The 15,800-nt window shown below is 34.4% G+C and overlaps 2 protein-coding genes across 2 annotated transcripts; both read right to left on the minus strand.

Annotated features, from left to right (window-relative positions):
* Positions 1–6,348: 6,348 nt before the first annotated feature.
* Positions 6,349–8,745, minus strand: LOC142614582 (zinc transporter 1-like). Its single transcript, XM_075787136.1, has 3 exons — positions 7,971–8,745; positions 7,592–7,741; positions 6,349–6,896 (listed from the first exon to the last, which is right to left on the minus strand). The coding sequence occupies exons 1-3, from the start codon at positions 8,577–8,579 to the stop codon at positions 6,591–6,593; spliced, it is 1,065 nt and encodes a 354-aa protein (XP_075643251.1). The 5' UTR covers positions 8,580–8,745; the 3' UTR covers positions 6,349–6,590.
* Positions 8,746–12,581: 3,836 nt separating this feature from the next.
* Positions 12,582–15,499, minus strand: LOC142614845 (zinc transporter 8-like). Its single transcript, XM_075787488.1, has 3 exons — positions 14,844–15,499; positions 14,287–14,436; positions 12,582–13,007 (listed from the first exon to the last, which is right to left on the minus strand). The coding sequence occupies exons 1-3, from the start codon at positions 15,447–15,449 to the stop codon at positions 12,702–12,704; spliced, it is 1,062 nt and encodes a 353-aa protein (XP_075643603.1). The 5' UTR covers positions 15,450–15,499; the 3' UTR covers positions 12,582–12,701.
* Positions 15,500–15,800: the final 301 nt, after the last annotated feature.

A 15,800-nucleotide genomic window follows, 5' to 3' on the forward strand; every position in this document is an offset into this window, starting at 1 on the left:
CACCCACAGCAACACAAACAACAAAATCTAAGAAAATTTCATACCAAAATCCACCATACCCATTGATTCACATAATCCAAATACATTTGAAATCAAAACTCAAACCAAAGTACATGCAGGTAACAACATCAAATCTTAACAACCAAATCTAAATCCCCAAACCCAAGAGAAAAAAAAAAAAAAAAAAGTTAAGTTCTTGGCAGATCCGTGAAGCCTTTAACCTCCACAATTCCACGCGTTGTCCTAGGCAGTAGATCAAGAAGTTGAGTTCAACGTTTTAGAGAGAGATTGGATAAATATGAAGTGTTTGGCTCGGGTTTAGAGAGAGAGAGGATGAGAGGTTGGGAACCACCATCGTCGTGGTGGTGGCGGCTAGGCTTCACGACGGAGCTAGAAGGCTGTTCCTCGTTTAGATTCAAAGAGAGGGCGAGACCGATCCAGAGCGAGAGAGCTTATAGGTTTCGGTTTTATAGAAAATTTGAGGTTGAGATGTGAAACCACTGCCAATGGTGGCGGCGGTGATGAGCTTGAGAGGCTTTGCCATGGTGGTCTGAGACAGAAACAGTTTAGATCGGAGATTTCGAGGTTGAGATAGTTGGTTCGGAGATGGAGAAGACCACCGTGGTGGTGGTGCTGGTGATCGGAGTGATGAGCTCAAGGTACTGGGCCATGGAGGCTTGGGTGTGTGTGTGTGTGTGAGAGAGAGAGAGAGAAGGCTCTGTTAATTGAAGAAAAAATCTGAAGAACATGAACTTAATTGAATTTTAGTTTTTAATTACGTTTTTATTTTTATTATTTAGTTTTTTTTTAGAATGTTTATTATTTAGTTAAAATTAATAAATTAATTTTTTAAATTTATATATTAATGTGTCAGGTGATGTGGCATTTTTATAATATTTTAATTCTTCCGACAACCAGCTTAGCTATTTTCATCGGTTGACTGACAAAAATACCAAAATAAAACGCGTTAATTGAATTAAAAACTAAAAATGATAAAATTAAAATATAAAGTCTAAAATAAATTTTAAAAAATGATAAAATATAGAGTCTAAAAGTGCAATTACACATTTTTTCTATTAGTTAAAAACTGTTCATTTTATTATTCATTCCTCTTTCTCCCACTCCAATTTTTTTTATTCATTTCTTTCTCTCCCTTTACCGTGATGCTATCTTCTTCTCTTCGTATGATTCTTCACCCATCCGGCCACACCCATCCAGCCACCTCCACGAACCCAAAACCCATACGGCTACCTCCACAAACCCACAACCCAACACTCACCACCTCCACAAACCTACAACCAACCACCACAAGCCTGCATAAATCACAAACAACCACCACAAGGCACAAACGTCCACAACCCCCTACCATCAGATTCGAAAATCTCTTTCTATTCCTCAGATCAAAACTCTCCCTTCGACCTCTTTCTCTCTAAAACTCCATGGCCGAAGCTCAAGGAGCTCAACCACAATCACCATGAGCCACCACCATCACTATGGCTCCTCTTCTTTCTGACACCATCTCGCTTTCCCCCTGTCATCCTCTCTCGGCCTTGCAAAACGTCGTCGTCGACGGAATGGACTGGGTTATGGTCCTTCAATGGATCGGACCCATTTAGATCGAACGGAATAGACGGGTCCTGCCAATTCTTTGATTTTTGATACCCAATTGGATCGGACCTGTTTCACTATGGAGGTCTGCTTCGTTTTCTTCTTCTTCACTATGGAGAGAGGGAGAAGATGAGAATGAGAGAGAAAAGCAGAGCTACACGTGTGACCGAAGTGCAAATAAAATGGGATGATTTTATTCTAACACTCTACAGTGAATTGTTAGAGATAACAGCTCACTGTAACTATATCTTTTTTTTATTTTTTTATTTTTAGTTTGAGAGCTTTGATGTAGTGATACTTTTAGTGAGTTGGATGCTATTTATAGGATTTTAGCACGATTTAGCATTCTTACTAAGAATGCTCAAATTTTTAGATCAGAACCATCTATAATTTATATATATAAATTCTATCTTCTCACCAAGCCTAACAAATAGTTTACTGCCTCTCACACCAAAAATTCACATAGTCATAATACTATTATTATTATTATTATTACTTTTACTTTCTGCCCTAGTAGTTCCCTGGAAATAAAGCTGAATACATTAGAGCATTCTTATAAAAAATGTCATTTTGACACATCAAAAACTTACTTTATTATTTTACCACATCAAATTACAATATCTCATTTATAAGATGTTTTATCTTTTAATTTTATACATTAAAATAATATTTAATACACATTAAATAATATATTATCTCAAATCACAGCCAATATGCAAACACCCAACTCAGTGACAGTTGCCACAAACCAATCAACAACCACCACTACAACCACCACCAATAGCAAATCAATTGCCAAAAATACACCCACAATCACCGGATCCTCCAACAAATTCCAAATTCAAAAACCTCAACAAAAGAAAAAAATAAAAATACAAACTCAACCAACCAAAAAAATAGAGAATAAAACGCCGACCCAAACTCAACCAATGATCGGTGACGGTTGTGGAAGTCAGCGACGAGGACTGGTGAGATCAGCGATGAGGACTGGCGAGATCGACGACGGCGCTGGTGAGACCAAAGGAGTAATCAACGACAAGCTCAGAGGAGAGATCGGCAAGATCGAAGGCAAGATCAGACTTTAGGGGACAAGCTAGGAGGACAGTGGCAGACCTTGATTGGACGCTGGCGCGGTTTTGGTTATTGATTGTCAATGTCCGATCGGAAGGATTGATGGAGAGGATGAGAGGCTGAGAGGAGGATTTATGGAGAGGAAAAAAGGATAAGAGAGTGAATCAAATGTCACGATGAGAGAAGAGAGAGAAACGTAGAATAAATAAATATTAAAAAGTTTTGGCATTTTTATCTATACTGTGCTAAAGATGAGAGTGTATTGTAGTATGTCTCAAAATTTTGACACATTTAACACATCTCATAATACTCTATTTTTGGTGTTAGCGTAAATGCACTTTTAGTCCCTACATTTTTACCCGATTTCTATTTTGATCCCTAAATTTTATTTTTACCACTTTTAGTTCCTAAACCAATTAACGCGTGACATTTAAGTCATTGTCGTCACCAAACTAACAGAAAATGCTGATGTGGCTGACGGATGAATTAAAATATTATAAAAAATGTCACATCACCCATGCCACATCAGCATACAAATTTAAAAAATTTATTTATTAATTTTAACTAAATAAAAAATTAAAAACAGAATTAAAAACTAAAATTCACATGAATTAAGATCTAAAATTTTATTGAATAAGTACACCAAGAACCTTAACCCAGATCTAAAAGTTTTTTTCTATCTCAATTTGGACTCACAGGTAAGCAAAAAATATAAATTCATAAATCTCACTCTCTCGTGCAAACCACTCTCAATCTCAATCTCACCCCTCATCACCATTCTTCCTTTGTTTTGTGTAGTACCGTGACAGAGAAACAAAAACTCCCCCAATCAAAAATTACAGGAAAAAAAAAGAAAGAATTTTTTTTTTTTGGGTTAACAAAAAAACAAAAGACAGAAGAAAATATCTATGGGGACCTGCACGGTTCCTAGTTCAGGCTACCAGCACTGATCGGTTTCCCATCTTCGGGTCGTTTAAAATCCGATCTGATTCGGAGCTGAGAATCCGAATCCAACGCCGAACCCAAAAGGTCCCCTCTGGTTGCTGAACTGGGAAGTGGTGTTCCCCAAGGAGAGATCATAGAGCGCATGCGCCGCCGGATTGGAGAGCGTCGCATACGCGTTGTGAATCTCTATGAAATATCTACCGTCCGACTCGATTTCCGCCTTGTCTTCATCTTGGAGGTGGTGGTGTTGTTGGATCATGGCGTCCGGATGGTACATCTTGGCCAGACTCTGATACACCGACTTGATCTCCATCAACGAAGCCGTTCGCTCCACTTTAAGCACCTCGTACAGACTCGCTGGATGCACCGTCGCCGGCAAGGTATACGGCCTCACCTCTGTCGCCGTGGCAGCGTACACCTTGACTGACCGTTTGGAAGGAGTTCAGAGTTAAATTTTTTGGGTTTTTTTTTGTTTGTTTATTTCCTAAGAAAATGTAGATTTATGGGTTTGTTGGAGATTGGTTTTTTTACTAGGTTTAGGGGTTTGATTTATTGGCTGATTAGTTATTCAATTATAGACTTTGTGAAAATCATGTGGATTAGTGATTTGCTTGAGAATTTGGTGTTAAATGGATGTTTGTTGTTGTTGTTTTTTTTTTTTTTTTTTAAAATAATTTCTAGGTTGGGATTCTCAGTGTTCTTGTTCGATAAATTTTTAAATCATAATTAATGTGAATTTTAGTTTTTAATTTTATTTTTAATTTTTAATTTAGTTAAAATTAATAAATTAATTTTTTAAATTTGTATATTGACGTGGCATGAGTAATGTGGCATTTTTATAATATTTTAATTTTTCCATCAGCCATGCCAGCATTTTTTGTTAGTTGGATGACGACAAAAACTTAAATGTCACACGTTAATTGATTTAGAAACTAAAAATAGTAAAAATAAAATATAAAGATCAAAATAAAAATTGAATTAAAATATAAGGCCTAAAAGTACATTTACACCTTTAGTGTTTGATGTGTCAATTGGTAAAATGCTCTTATCATTCGGTCAAAAGTCAATTTTTAAAGGACAACCAGCTGGATCCAACTTTTTTTTTTTTTTTTGATAGGATCCATCTTTCTTTCTTTCTTCTACAAGTGTGCTTTTTTCCCTGCCACCATTAGTTCTCTGGAGACGAGGACAAACAAGTACTGTATCGTAACAAATCAAAGCACCTGACACTTACCTATACACCACTCCTTTTATCTTTTTCTTCTTTATTTTTTTTAATTAATGACTTGTCAGACTTCAAACCTAATCTAGCTACTAGACTTTTTGGTATTCCCAACGTCCCCTACTGCATCACTTCTGTACTACATCTCAAAGAAAGGCATGTGCAGAAACTTGACACCAAGCACAGCAAATCTTGAAACAAACAAAGTAATCTATAATTTCAATAGTAGTTAACGCAATAAAGGTCGTAGAAAAGCGAAAATTATATCTTGCACCGACATATATACCGCCTCGTAGAAAAGAGTAGATTTTCGAAATAAGAACAGTTTAGCGTCCAAAATACCAAATATTTAAATTTAAGAAGAAATCCTTCGTCCATTAACTCTTTGATATTTAGATAGTCTTATTAGATTCGGTTGGAATAAAAATGGAAATTAAAAACTAAAAATATTATAATAAAATAATTTTTAAATATATAAATAATATTATAAGACTTATTTTTAATAAAAGATTGTTAAAATGTGATATTTGTAAGTTCTGTAAACAGGGTACAATATACTATTCAAACAAAAACTCAATATTTACTGCTCAACCGTGAGTGCACAGTACTCAACAGTAAATTTTGTCTCCTTTGAAATGGGTGCCGAAGAAAAAAAAAAAAGTGAAAACACAACAAAATTCATCCGTATTCAAAGCTCACTGATTATTGGTCGAAAATACTGACATAAAAAAATACGGTAATTTTATATAAAGTTTAAATTGGTTGAAAAATAAGACTTTTTAGTGCTCACCTCAAATATGTCGTTAGTCTTTTCCTATTTGAATATTAATTTTTTAAAATCCTTCTAAATAATATTAATTATAAAATTGACCTCACAAACAATATTTACTTAAATATCTCACCTTTAAAATCTCTCTTTTAATCATTTTTTTTTTCTTCAGGTATTACATTTTTGGCTATGGTGTCCGCAATTAAAACTCCGATAGTTGATGTCTTTGCAACTTCGTATTACAAAGACCTCACCTCCACAAGGCGCTCAACATGGGATTGGAGATATGGAGGAGGGAAAGTCATTTAACACGTTCATACTCATGCTCGATCAGGCTTCTTTGGTTGACAATTCAGCTACATTGGGTCACACTGCAAGTAATTTGAATCTTTGGAGTTCAATTTGGTATAAGTTTATTTTAGTGCCTGAAATTTCAAAAAGTTCAGTTTGTTCTTGAAATTTCAAAAAGATATTTTTCCGTAATTTTAGCCTTTCTAATTTTTTCCGGATAAATTCAAATTTTCAACAAACTTTTAACCGTCTTACTTTTTTAATATGATATATTATGTTGTTTTAAATATATAATGACAAGTGGTAGAAATATTTAATTTCTATATTTTATTTATTTAGTGAGTAATATAACAGTCTCTCGAAATTAAAACAAAAGAAAATTCCTTTAAAAAAAAGTGCCGGAGAAATTTTTTTTTTATTTTTTATCATCTGATGTTTCACATATCTTATCAAGTAAATAGTATATTTCTTAGGCAAAATGGTCTGATAATACTATGCCATGCTGGGATGCAAAGCAGAACAAGAAGCAAAGATCTGGGTGTACCTCTGGAACTTCCTCATGCGGGAACGTTCAGGTTCGATCGATCTGTTGCATATGAGAAATATTCCACACACACACACACACACACACACACACACAAAACCCCTAAAATAGAGTGAAATATTCCACAAAATATTAAAAGGTCAAGCCCATTTGGCCAAGAGAGACATCAGACCTGCCCCTAGAAGAAGTGATACGTTTACTCCTATCTGAAGCCTTGCATTGCTTTGCACCCTTGGATTCATAAAATCAGCCGCAAGAAGATCTACAAGTGCCATGTAGATTAAGATCCCAGCCGATGCCGCATTAAAAATCCCTTCAAAAATTAGAGCTCTGGGGCTGTTCTCATTGTAAACACTAGATATTCCTATTCCAATTGCAATCCCAACAGGGATTGTAAGAGAGAAGAACGTTGCCATAACTACAACAGCTCTGTTCTGAAATTTTGCCTATAAATGCACACGAGTAAACGGACATGCATGTTATCCGGATTAATTTAATACACCAACCAACTACCATTGTGTTCCTTTTCTTCAAAAGATTCCACTAATAATGCAGTCATTAATAGTGCAATTAACAGATTAACAAGCAAAATAATATTCTTTAATAATGTTCACAGGTTACGTGCAATATTGATAGTTTGTTTGTTTTTTTTTTAGAAACTTATTGATGGTTTGTTGTGGACATAATTTCTGTTTAGGTTGGATGGCTAATAATTTTCAACTTAGGAAATCATGATCGGTCATTATCAACATTTAGATTTATATAACATGGACTCCTAAAGTCTAATTTGATCAAAGATAAAATCAACTTCTTAAAAATTATCAATAAAATTCTCTCAAAAAAAAAAAAAGACTTAGTACCAAAGTCATTGTGAAATACTTTTTCTTTTTCCCTTTTCTTAATAAGAGTCCTGTGAAATCAAATTAAGGCATTTTGCAAGACACTTGTAAAATACTTATTGCCAAATATGAGCTGAAAATTTTGACAAACGAACTTATTCAATGTTATTCAAAAGTTGGATGAAAGTCAACCAAAAACCAACAACCTAACTGAAAAAGTTGTTTCTTTAAAACGAATAATTAGATAAAATTTTATAATTAGGAAAGGAATAATAATTGGTATATATACACGGTGATATTACCTGAGAGATGCATCCACCAAGTCCCATGCCCTCAAAAAATTGATGAAAGGTCAGTGCAGCTACAAGAGGCCTTATTGTTTCGAGACTCTCAGAAGCACCCAAAGAAATTCCAATTATGACTGAATGTACCACAATCCCCAACTCTAAAACCTAATGTAATCAGGAGCATAATTAAACACTAAATGGGCCACTAGTATAATTTCCAAGGAAAATCGGTGAACACATGATATATATTTACTTTGTTGCTTTGTGCCAAAAAAATCTCAAGTACGGTACCATAAAAACACATACAGAAACACACCCAAAAAAAAAAAAACCCACAATAAAATAACAGCACAAATTATAACAAATCAACCAAGAACAGGAAGAATCGAATCACCTGTGATATGACGCGATGCCGAATAAGGTCCGATGAAGCCGAGTTATCAACAAAGGAAGTGGAACCATGAGCATGACCATGAGTAGCATGTGTGTGAACGTGTAAGTGGCCCTCATGCTCTCCTTCCATCTCCACATCTCCAACCCCATCTTGAGCAGCCTGGTTGGAGTGAGACTTTCTATAATACGAAGTGGCAAAGGCATCAACCATCAAAGTCCCGATGGCGGATACCATCGCCACGAACCCCGTGAATGGAAAATCCTGCCACGGGCTCTCACTCAGACACGGCGATGTCAAGCTCTCGAAAGCATCCGGGAGAACATGGATGAACCCGGTCGATAATATCACGCCGGCAGCAAAGGCTTTGATCAAAAAGAAGATGTCCTTCTCTGGTCGCAAAGCTGGTATGGTCTTTCCAAGTATTGGAATGCAAACCCCAATTGCACCCGCTACAAGAATGGAAGCAATAGCAGCTAGTTTATATTTGAGAGCTTGGGTTTTGTCACGTCCTTCGCCCTCGGTGTCACATGTGCAATCTCCAAAAGCTGAGGAAGGGAGTAGGAGGAAAACGCAAAAGAGTGTGAGGAGAAGAGGCTGAAGCTTGGCCATTGTGTGAAGGAATTACAGGGAAAATGAAAAGGGTGTGAGGGGTTTGTGTGCGAGTGTGAATCAGTGAATGTGTAAATAGTCATACAGCTATCTTTAGGACCACTACAGCTCGAAATGTACTCTGCAATAAGAGAGCCGAAACAATATTTTTTTTGGGCTCCACAGCTCCAGTGGATCTAAAGCAATATATTTTTCGGCTCCAAAGCTACAGTAGACAGCCAAAAGGCCCAAAACTACTTTTCTTATTTTTTTAGTTTTTTCTTCTGCATCCCATTTTGCGTGTTTTTGTGCAGTAATTTTTATGTATTTCATTTTACGTTCACATTATTTTTCTTTTGTCCGTGTCTCTGTCTTCGTACAATGATTTATATGACTTTGACAGCGGTTGTGGTTGTATTTTAGTGGTTAAATAAAATATTATTTTATTATAGTATAAACAACTATGGTTAAATGTGAGAAAATAAAACAAATAAAATAATTTTTGATGAGGCTAAAAAAGTTAAAATTTTGGCTGAACGTAAATTCTCTAAGAGCTTGTTGGTTGTTACCAACTGTGAAGCTAATCAATGTGTGGATGCTTTGGTAAAAATCGGAGCTCAGGTCCTTATTTTGTTATTTTTTGTAACCCATTGTCTATACTGGAGAATTTACTAGCTGTTGATAAAGCTAACATAATTTGTAATAGACTTATAAGTTCTTAGCTAATATTATATCATGGGTTACCCCCAAAAAAAAAAAAAAAAAAAAGACGTAAAAAAACAGTTCCTTGAAAAGAAAAGAACAATTTGTGGTCCCATGATTTAACTAGGCTACTTTGTCTAGTTTAGTTTGTTGACTTCTCGTGGCATTGGGGAAAAGAAAATTCATAAAGTAATGTTATTAGCTTCTTCTAATAACATTGTTAATGGTCAAGAAATAATGAGCTCCTCTCATTCATAATTGAAAGTATTACCTCATAATATTTTTATAATATTTTAATAATAAATTATAAGTACTTAGTTATTATTAGTTTTAATTTAAATTTATTATTAAAATGATTTTTTCCTTCCACTAATAACAACTCGTAATAATTTACTATATAAAATGAATTGTGAAAATTTAATAAAAATGTTTGGACATAACACTTTTCCTTAGAATTAAGAAGCAGATTTGTAATTTCCAAATATGTCTTTTTTTAAATAATGAAGGTAACGGAGAAATCAAATTTGAAATTTGATGTAGGGACAAATACTAAAATTATGAAGATACTATTAATGACTGATTTGGTTGGAAAAAATGAATCTAGATTTTTTTAAAAGATTTTATTAATATGTGTCTTAAGAGCACATAATAGTATCATTTTTTTTTAAAAAAAATTATCGAGAATTGAATAATTTTACAATTTTTTCAATTTTACATAAAATATTTCTAAAAATAGATAACCTAATGTGTATTTTTAAAGCACACATTAATTAAACCTTTTTTCAAAACGTCAAAAAAGTGTTGAAAGAATGTCGACATTAAATCGACTGAGATTTTTGATGAACGACTGAGATAGGAAACAAATGCCCATTCAAATTTATTGTTGACTCTATCATGTGTTTTGTTTCCTTAATTACTCTTGCCAACCTGCTAAATAGTTTGTACATTTTTGTCCACCTACGTGAATTATACTTACCACACGGGAGGAGTTTTTTTAGGCTTCATTTGGGAGCTTTTTAAGTAAATAAAATTGAATGCTATATATTTAAATAATTTCATTTAGAAATAATATAGAAGAAAACGAATCAAATTATTTATGACAATATTACTATAATACCTCTATTTTAAAATAAATTGATATATATATAGGAATATTTTGAAAATTTTAGTAAAAAATTCATTAAATCTAATTTTATTTCGTTTAATTCCTCCTAATTTTGATGAAAAATTGAGGTTTTGAAGAAATAAAGAGGTATTTTTTCCTACTCATTTCATTCCCTCCCACTTAAACTCCTAAACAAAGAAATGAAAAAATATTCTAGAAATATTTTTTCATTGACTTCCCTTTTCCTAAATGAGGGCTTAGAGAAATAATATCCACAATATTTGTACAATATTTTCACAACAATCTTAGCTAGAAGGTTGTTACTTGTCATTATTAGTGAGCAAGAAAGTAATTTTTGTACCGAGTTCATATTAAAGCCAGTAATAACTTTTCATCTAGAATTTGTTGTAAAAAAATATTATGAAAATGTGTGAATATAATAACACTTCTCATTTACTTTTTTCTTGTGGTAAATTACAAAGTATACTCTTGAAGTTTGGATATACCTTAAATTTATAGGGATGTAAAAGAGGGCTTTCTAGCTAAAGACGGGTGAGCTTTCTCACTATACAATGACCACTACGAACGAAGGACCAACGACGATGAAGGAGGAGAGGAGGAGCAGATCTCTGAAACAGGGATTATTCGAGTGAGATATAGGGCTTGCTATGCAAAACCTTTAAACACTTTTAAGAAAAGAAGTAGTAATCTTAAGAGGCAAAATTGGATGGATAAATTGGTAAAAAGAGTACATTTTCTTTGTGAAACAAAGTTCGTTTATAGGGAACAAAGGCCCGAAAAGGAATTGCAAGAAGTGAAAAAGGCATTGTTGCGTTCTACTTTTAAGTTTTTCTCAATGTATTGCTCATGGATTCCCAAACCAAATAAATTTGGGAAACTACGAGTCATTACGAAGCTTGACAAGGTAGATATTTTCGTAATGGATGCGCTCTCTCATTTATTGAATATAGTATTTGAGGACATATTTCTGACCAACTCTCAGGGGTTTAGGTAGGGGCCCAATCACTTTCTTTCTTGAAGTCTAGAGCTGGGGTTCAGTTTATAGACTAATAAAATTAGACGTAGTAAAGTGCTTCGACAACATAGATCATGGACTCTTAATATCAGTTCTTCAAGCCTATTTAGGCGAGAAAAACGTATCCTTTTGTGATCTCATTTCCTCCGAACTCCAATCTTAGAAAAAAAGGGACATCCCTATTCAAATTGCACGAAAGGCAACACGCAAGGCAACCCCCTCTCCCCCATGCTAATAAACATTTTTTTGCATCAACTCAAATCAATTCTTCCTTTAACAAAAAAGAAAGAAATGAAATATAGCATGGAGAGAGGTTTAGAAAGTAAGCTATTCTCCATTTTACAGGCGATTTCATTTAATTGATTAATGGATTAATTTTTTTATTGATTTTCATTTTAATTATCTTTGAGATTTTTTTAGTGTTCCATTTATTCTTTTTTGTTTCTATTGTCTACCTTTGGCTCTGCACTTAAAAGGACCAAGCTCTCAAAAACTGTTTGCTATTGCTTCTATTACGCGTACCGGGTGCAATTGATGTTTGTATTCCAATACTTGGAAAGACCCCATACCGTGAAGGACATCTTCATTACAATCAAGGCCTTTGTTGTTGGTGTGATTTTAACGACCACGTTCATTCATCCATGTACTTTCACACGCTTTCAAGAGCTTGACATCACTGTGTCTTAGTGAGAACCCGTGGGGAACTATTTCTGAGTTTTTTGTCGATGGTGTCCATGATTAAAACTTGTTGATTGATGCCTTTGCTACTTCGCATTGCAAAAAATCTCACCTCGACAAGGTTCAACATGGGATTAGAGATATGGAGAAGGATAGAAAGTCATTTACGCATTCATACACATGCAACTCATTCAACATGGGATTGGAGATATGGAGAAGGATAGAAAGTCATTTACGCATTCATACACATGCAACTCATCGTCATGCTCATGGTTCTGCTTCTTTGGTTAACAATTCATCTACATCAGGTCATATTGCAAGTAATTTTTAGAGTTCTTGATCTTTTTATTTCGGGTAAACTGCACATTTTTATCCCTGAAATTTGGTATAAGTTTAATTTAGTACCTGAAATTTCAAAAAGTTTAATTTTATTCTTTAAATTTCAAAAAGATATTTCACAATTCAGCAATTTTAATTCTGTTTGGATAAATTCAAATTTCCAGCAAAGAATTAAAAGTCCGGGTTCGAAATCTTGCATATGTGTGTGCCATATAATTTACTGTACCAAAAAAAAAAAACCTTTAAAAGAAAGAGAAATATTCCAGAAAACATTACGACAAGGTCAAGCCCATTTGGCCAAGAGAGACATAAGACCAGCCCCAAGAAGAAGTGAAATGTTTGCTCCTATTTGGAGCCTTCCATTGCTTTGCACTCTTGGGTTCATAAAATCAGCTGCAAGAAGATCCACAAGCGCCATGTAGATTAAGATCCCAGCTGATGCCGCATTAAAAATCCCTTCAAAAATTAGAGCATTGGGGCTGTTCTCATTGTAAACACTAGATATTCCTATTCCAATTGCAATTCCAACTGGGGTTGTAAGAGAGAAGAATATCGCCATAATTGCAACAGCTCTATTCTTGAATTTTGCCTATAATGCACACGAGTACAAGAACATGTTATACGGATTAATTTTTCTTAGTGTTTCTACTTTTTTTCCCCTAAGGATTCCACTACTGCAGTCATAAACAGTGTGATAAACAAATTAACAATCAAACTAATGTATTTGGGGCAGGAAGCTACTCTAGTATACATACAATTCTTGGAGCATATTCTAGTGGTCACATACTATTCTTCGAACATATTCACTGGACACATGCATAATTTATTATGGATAGAGTTTTTTCATTGTAGGTTAAGTAGATAAAAATATTTTGCAAGTTAGGAAATCATGATTGGTCTTCATTATTCATTATCAACATTTGAATTTAAATATTTCTCAATTAAAAAAAAAGAAAAGAAATTTCCCCACGGCCTTCTTATGTGGAACCAATTGTTATGGGTTTGCTTGAGCCATGTAAGGAGTTTAGGCGAATAGATTTTTCCCACATACGTAGACAAGGGAATAAACCTACGCACCATTTAGCAAAGTACTGTATTGAACAAGCTCTTATCCATGACGTACTTTCATTTTCAACTATTCAATAAAATTCCAATTTTCTTATTAAAAAAAAAAAAGAAGAAAAGAAATTGAACGTATAAAAAATAGACTTCTAATTTGATTAAAACTAATTATAATTCATCGTAATCCAAATTAATATATGCAATCCTAATATTAGCAAAACACATTCCTATCATTATTTTTTAATTCAATACTAATAAAAGTGAATTAGATGTACTAGAGTCAGGTGAAAACGTTTTTTTTTTTATTGTTTTATATATTATAGAAATTCTATTCTAAGTTAAGGTAAGTATACATGTGTAAAACTCACTTCTGGAGATTTAAATCTCGACTCTTACACCATACATGATAAAAATTCTACTCTAAGTTAAAGGTAAGTGTATATATGTATGTGAAACTATCTCTAGAAAATTTAAACTCTGACTTTTACCCTCCATCCAAAAAAAATTTGTACTTGTGGAGCAAGGTGTGTAGTAATTTTTTGTTTTTAAATAAAAGTCCAACATCTATCAGAAATAAGAGTCGTGTGAAATAAGTAAGGAATTTTGTAAAACACATGAAAAATACTCTTGCCAAATATGAGCAGAAAAATTTGACAAAAAAACTAATTCAATGTTATTCAAAAGTTGGATGAAAGTCAACCAAAAAAAATCTAAAACCTAACTTAAAAACGTGTCTCTTCAAAACGAATAATTAGTACAGATTTTATATTTGCAAAAAGTATAAATGGTATGTGCGGTGATATTACCTGAGAGATGCATCCACCAAGGCCCATGCCTTCAAAAAACTGATGGAAGGTGAGTGCAGCAACAAGAGGCCTTATTGTTTTGGGACTCTCAGAAGCACCCAGTGAAATTCCAATTATGACTGAATGTACCACAATCCCCAACTCCAAAACCTAAATGTAATCAGAAGCATAATTAAACAGTACTAACTCTTCATTTAGTTCATAATCAAAATCAATAATTCACAATTACCATAGTAAAATAATAAACATGACTAAATGAGTCACTAAGATAATTTCCGATAATAAATTTTCCCGTGCAAATTGATGAAAACAGGATTTACACTTTTGTGAGAAAAAAAAAATCACAACACATCCAAGAACCGTACCAGAAACATACAAACACAAACATGCAAAAGAAACACAGAAATCAACTTATAGAAAGAACTGGAAAATTCCAAAGCTTTCTCTTATATGCAAACTGTTTGATTAAATTTTGATTTTATCCAAACAACCTAAAAGGCTGAAAATACCATGTGAGATTATATAAATTGATTAAGAACTCAAAAGATTCAAATTACCTGTGATATAACACGATGACGAACAAGGTCAGATGCAGCCGAATTGTCAACCAAAGAAGCGGAACCATGAGCATGACCATGAGTTGCATGTGTATGAACATGTAAGTGACCCTCATGTTCTCCTTCCTTCTCCACGTCTTCAACCCCATTTTGAGCCTGGTTGAAGTGAGATTTTTTATAATACGAAGTGGCAAAGGAATCAACCATCAAAGTTCCGATGGCGGACATCATGGCCACGAACCCCGTGAATGGAAAATCCTGCCATGGACTCTCACTCAGACACGGCGAAGTCAAGCTCTCGAAAGCATCGGGAAGAACATGGATGAACCCGGTCGATAATATCACGCCGGCAGCAAAGGCCTTGATGAAGAAGAAGATGTCCTTCTCGGGACGCAAAGCCGGTATGGTCTTTCCTAGGATTGGAATACAAACCCCAACTGCACCCGCTACAAGAATGGAAGCGATAGCAGCTAGTTTATATTTGAGAGCTTGGGTTTTGTCACGTCCTTCATCCTCGGTGTCACAAGTGCAATCTCCGAAAGCTAAGGAAGGGAGTAGGAGGAGAACGCAAAAGAGTGTGAGGAGAAGTGGTTGAAGTTTGGCCATTGTGTGAAGGAATTAGAGAGAACATGAAAAGGGTATGGGGATTTAAATATGTAGTGTTTGGTGTGCGTATGAATGAGTAAAAGAGAGTTTGTGAGCAAAAAGAAAGTGTGAAAAGAGAACCGTGAAAAGAAAATTACCATTTGTGTTGCCATAATTTGACTATGCTACTTTGTTTAGTTTGTGTTGACTTCTGTTGCCACAGGGAAAAGAAAACTCAGAGAGGAATACGAAAATGGGTGCACCTGTTTCGTTTTTTTTGGCGATGCGGGTGAGGGTGTTGATGAGAATTTCAGGGTTAAATTGGTCAATTCGTACTTTCATGGTTCGGCTCCCTTTGATGGTTGGTAGAAT

The sequence above is a fragment of the Castanea sativa genome, chromosome 11, assembly GCF_040712315.1.
Source record: "Castanea sativa cultivar Marrone di Chiusa Pesio chromosome 11, ASM4071231v1".
NCBI lineage: Eukaryota > Viridiplantae > Streptophyta > Magnoliopsida > Fagales > Fagaceae > Castanea > Castanea sativa.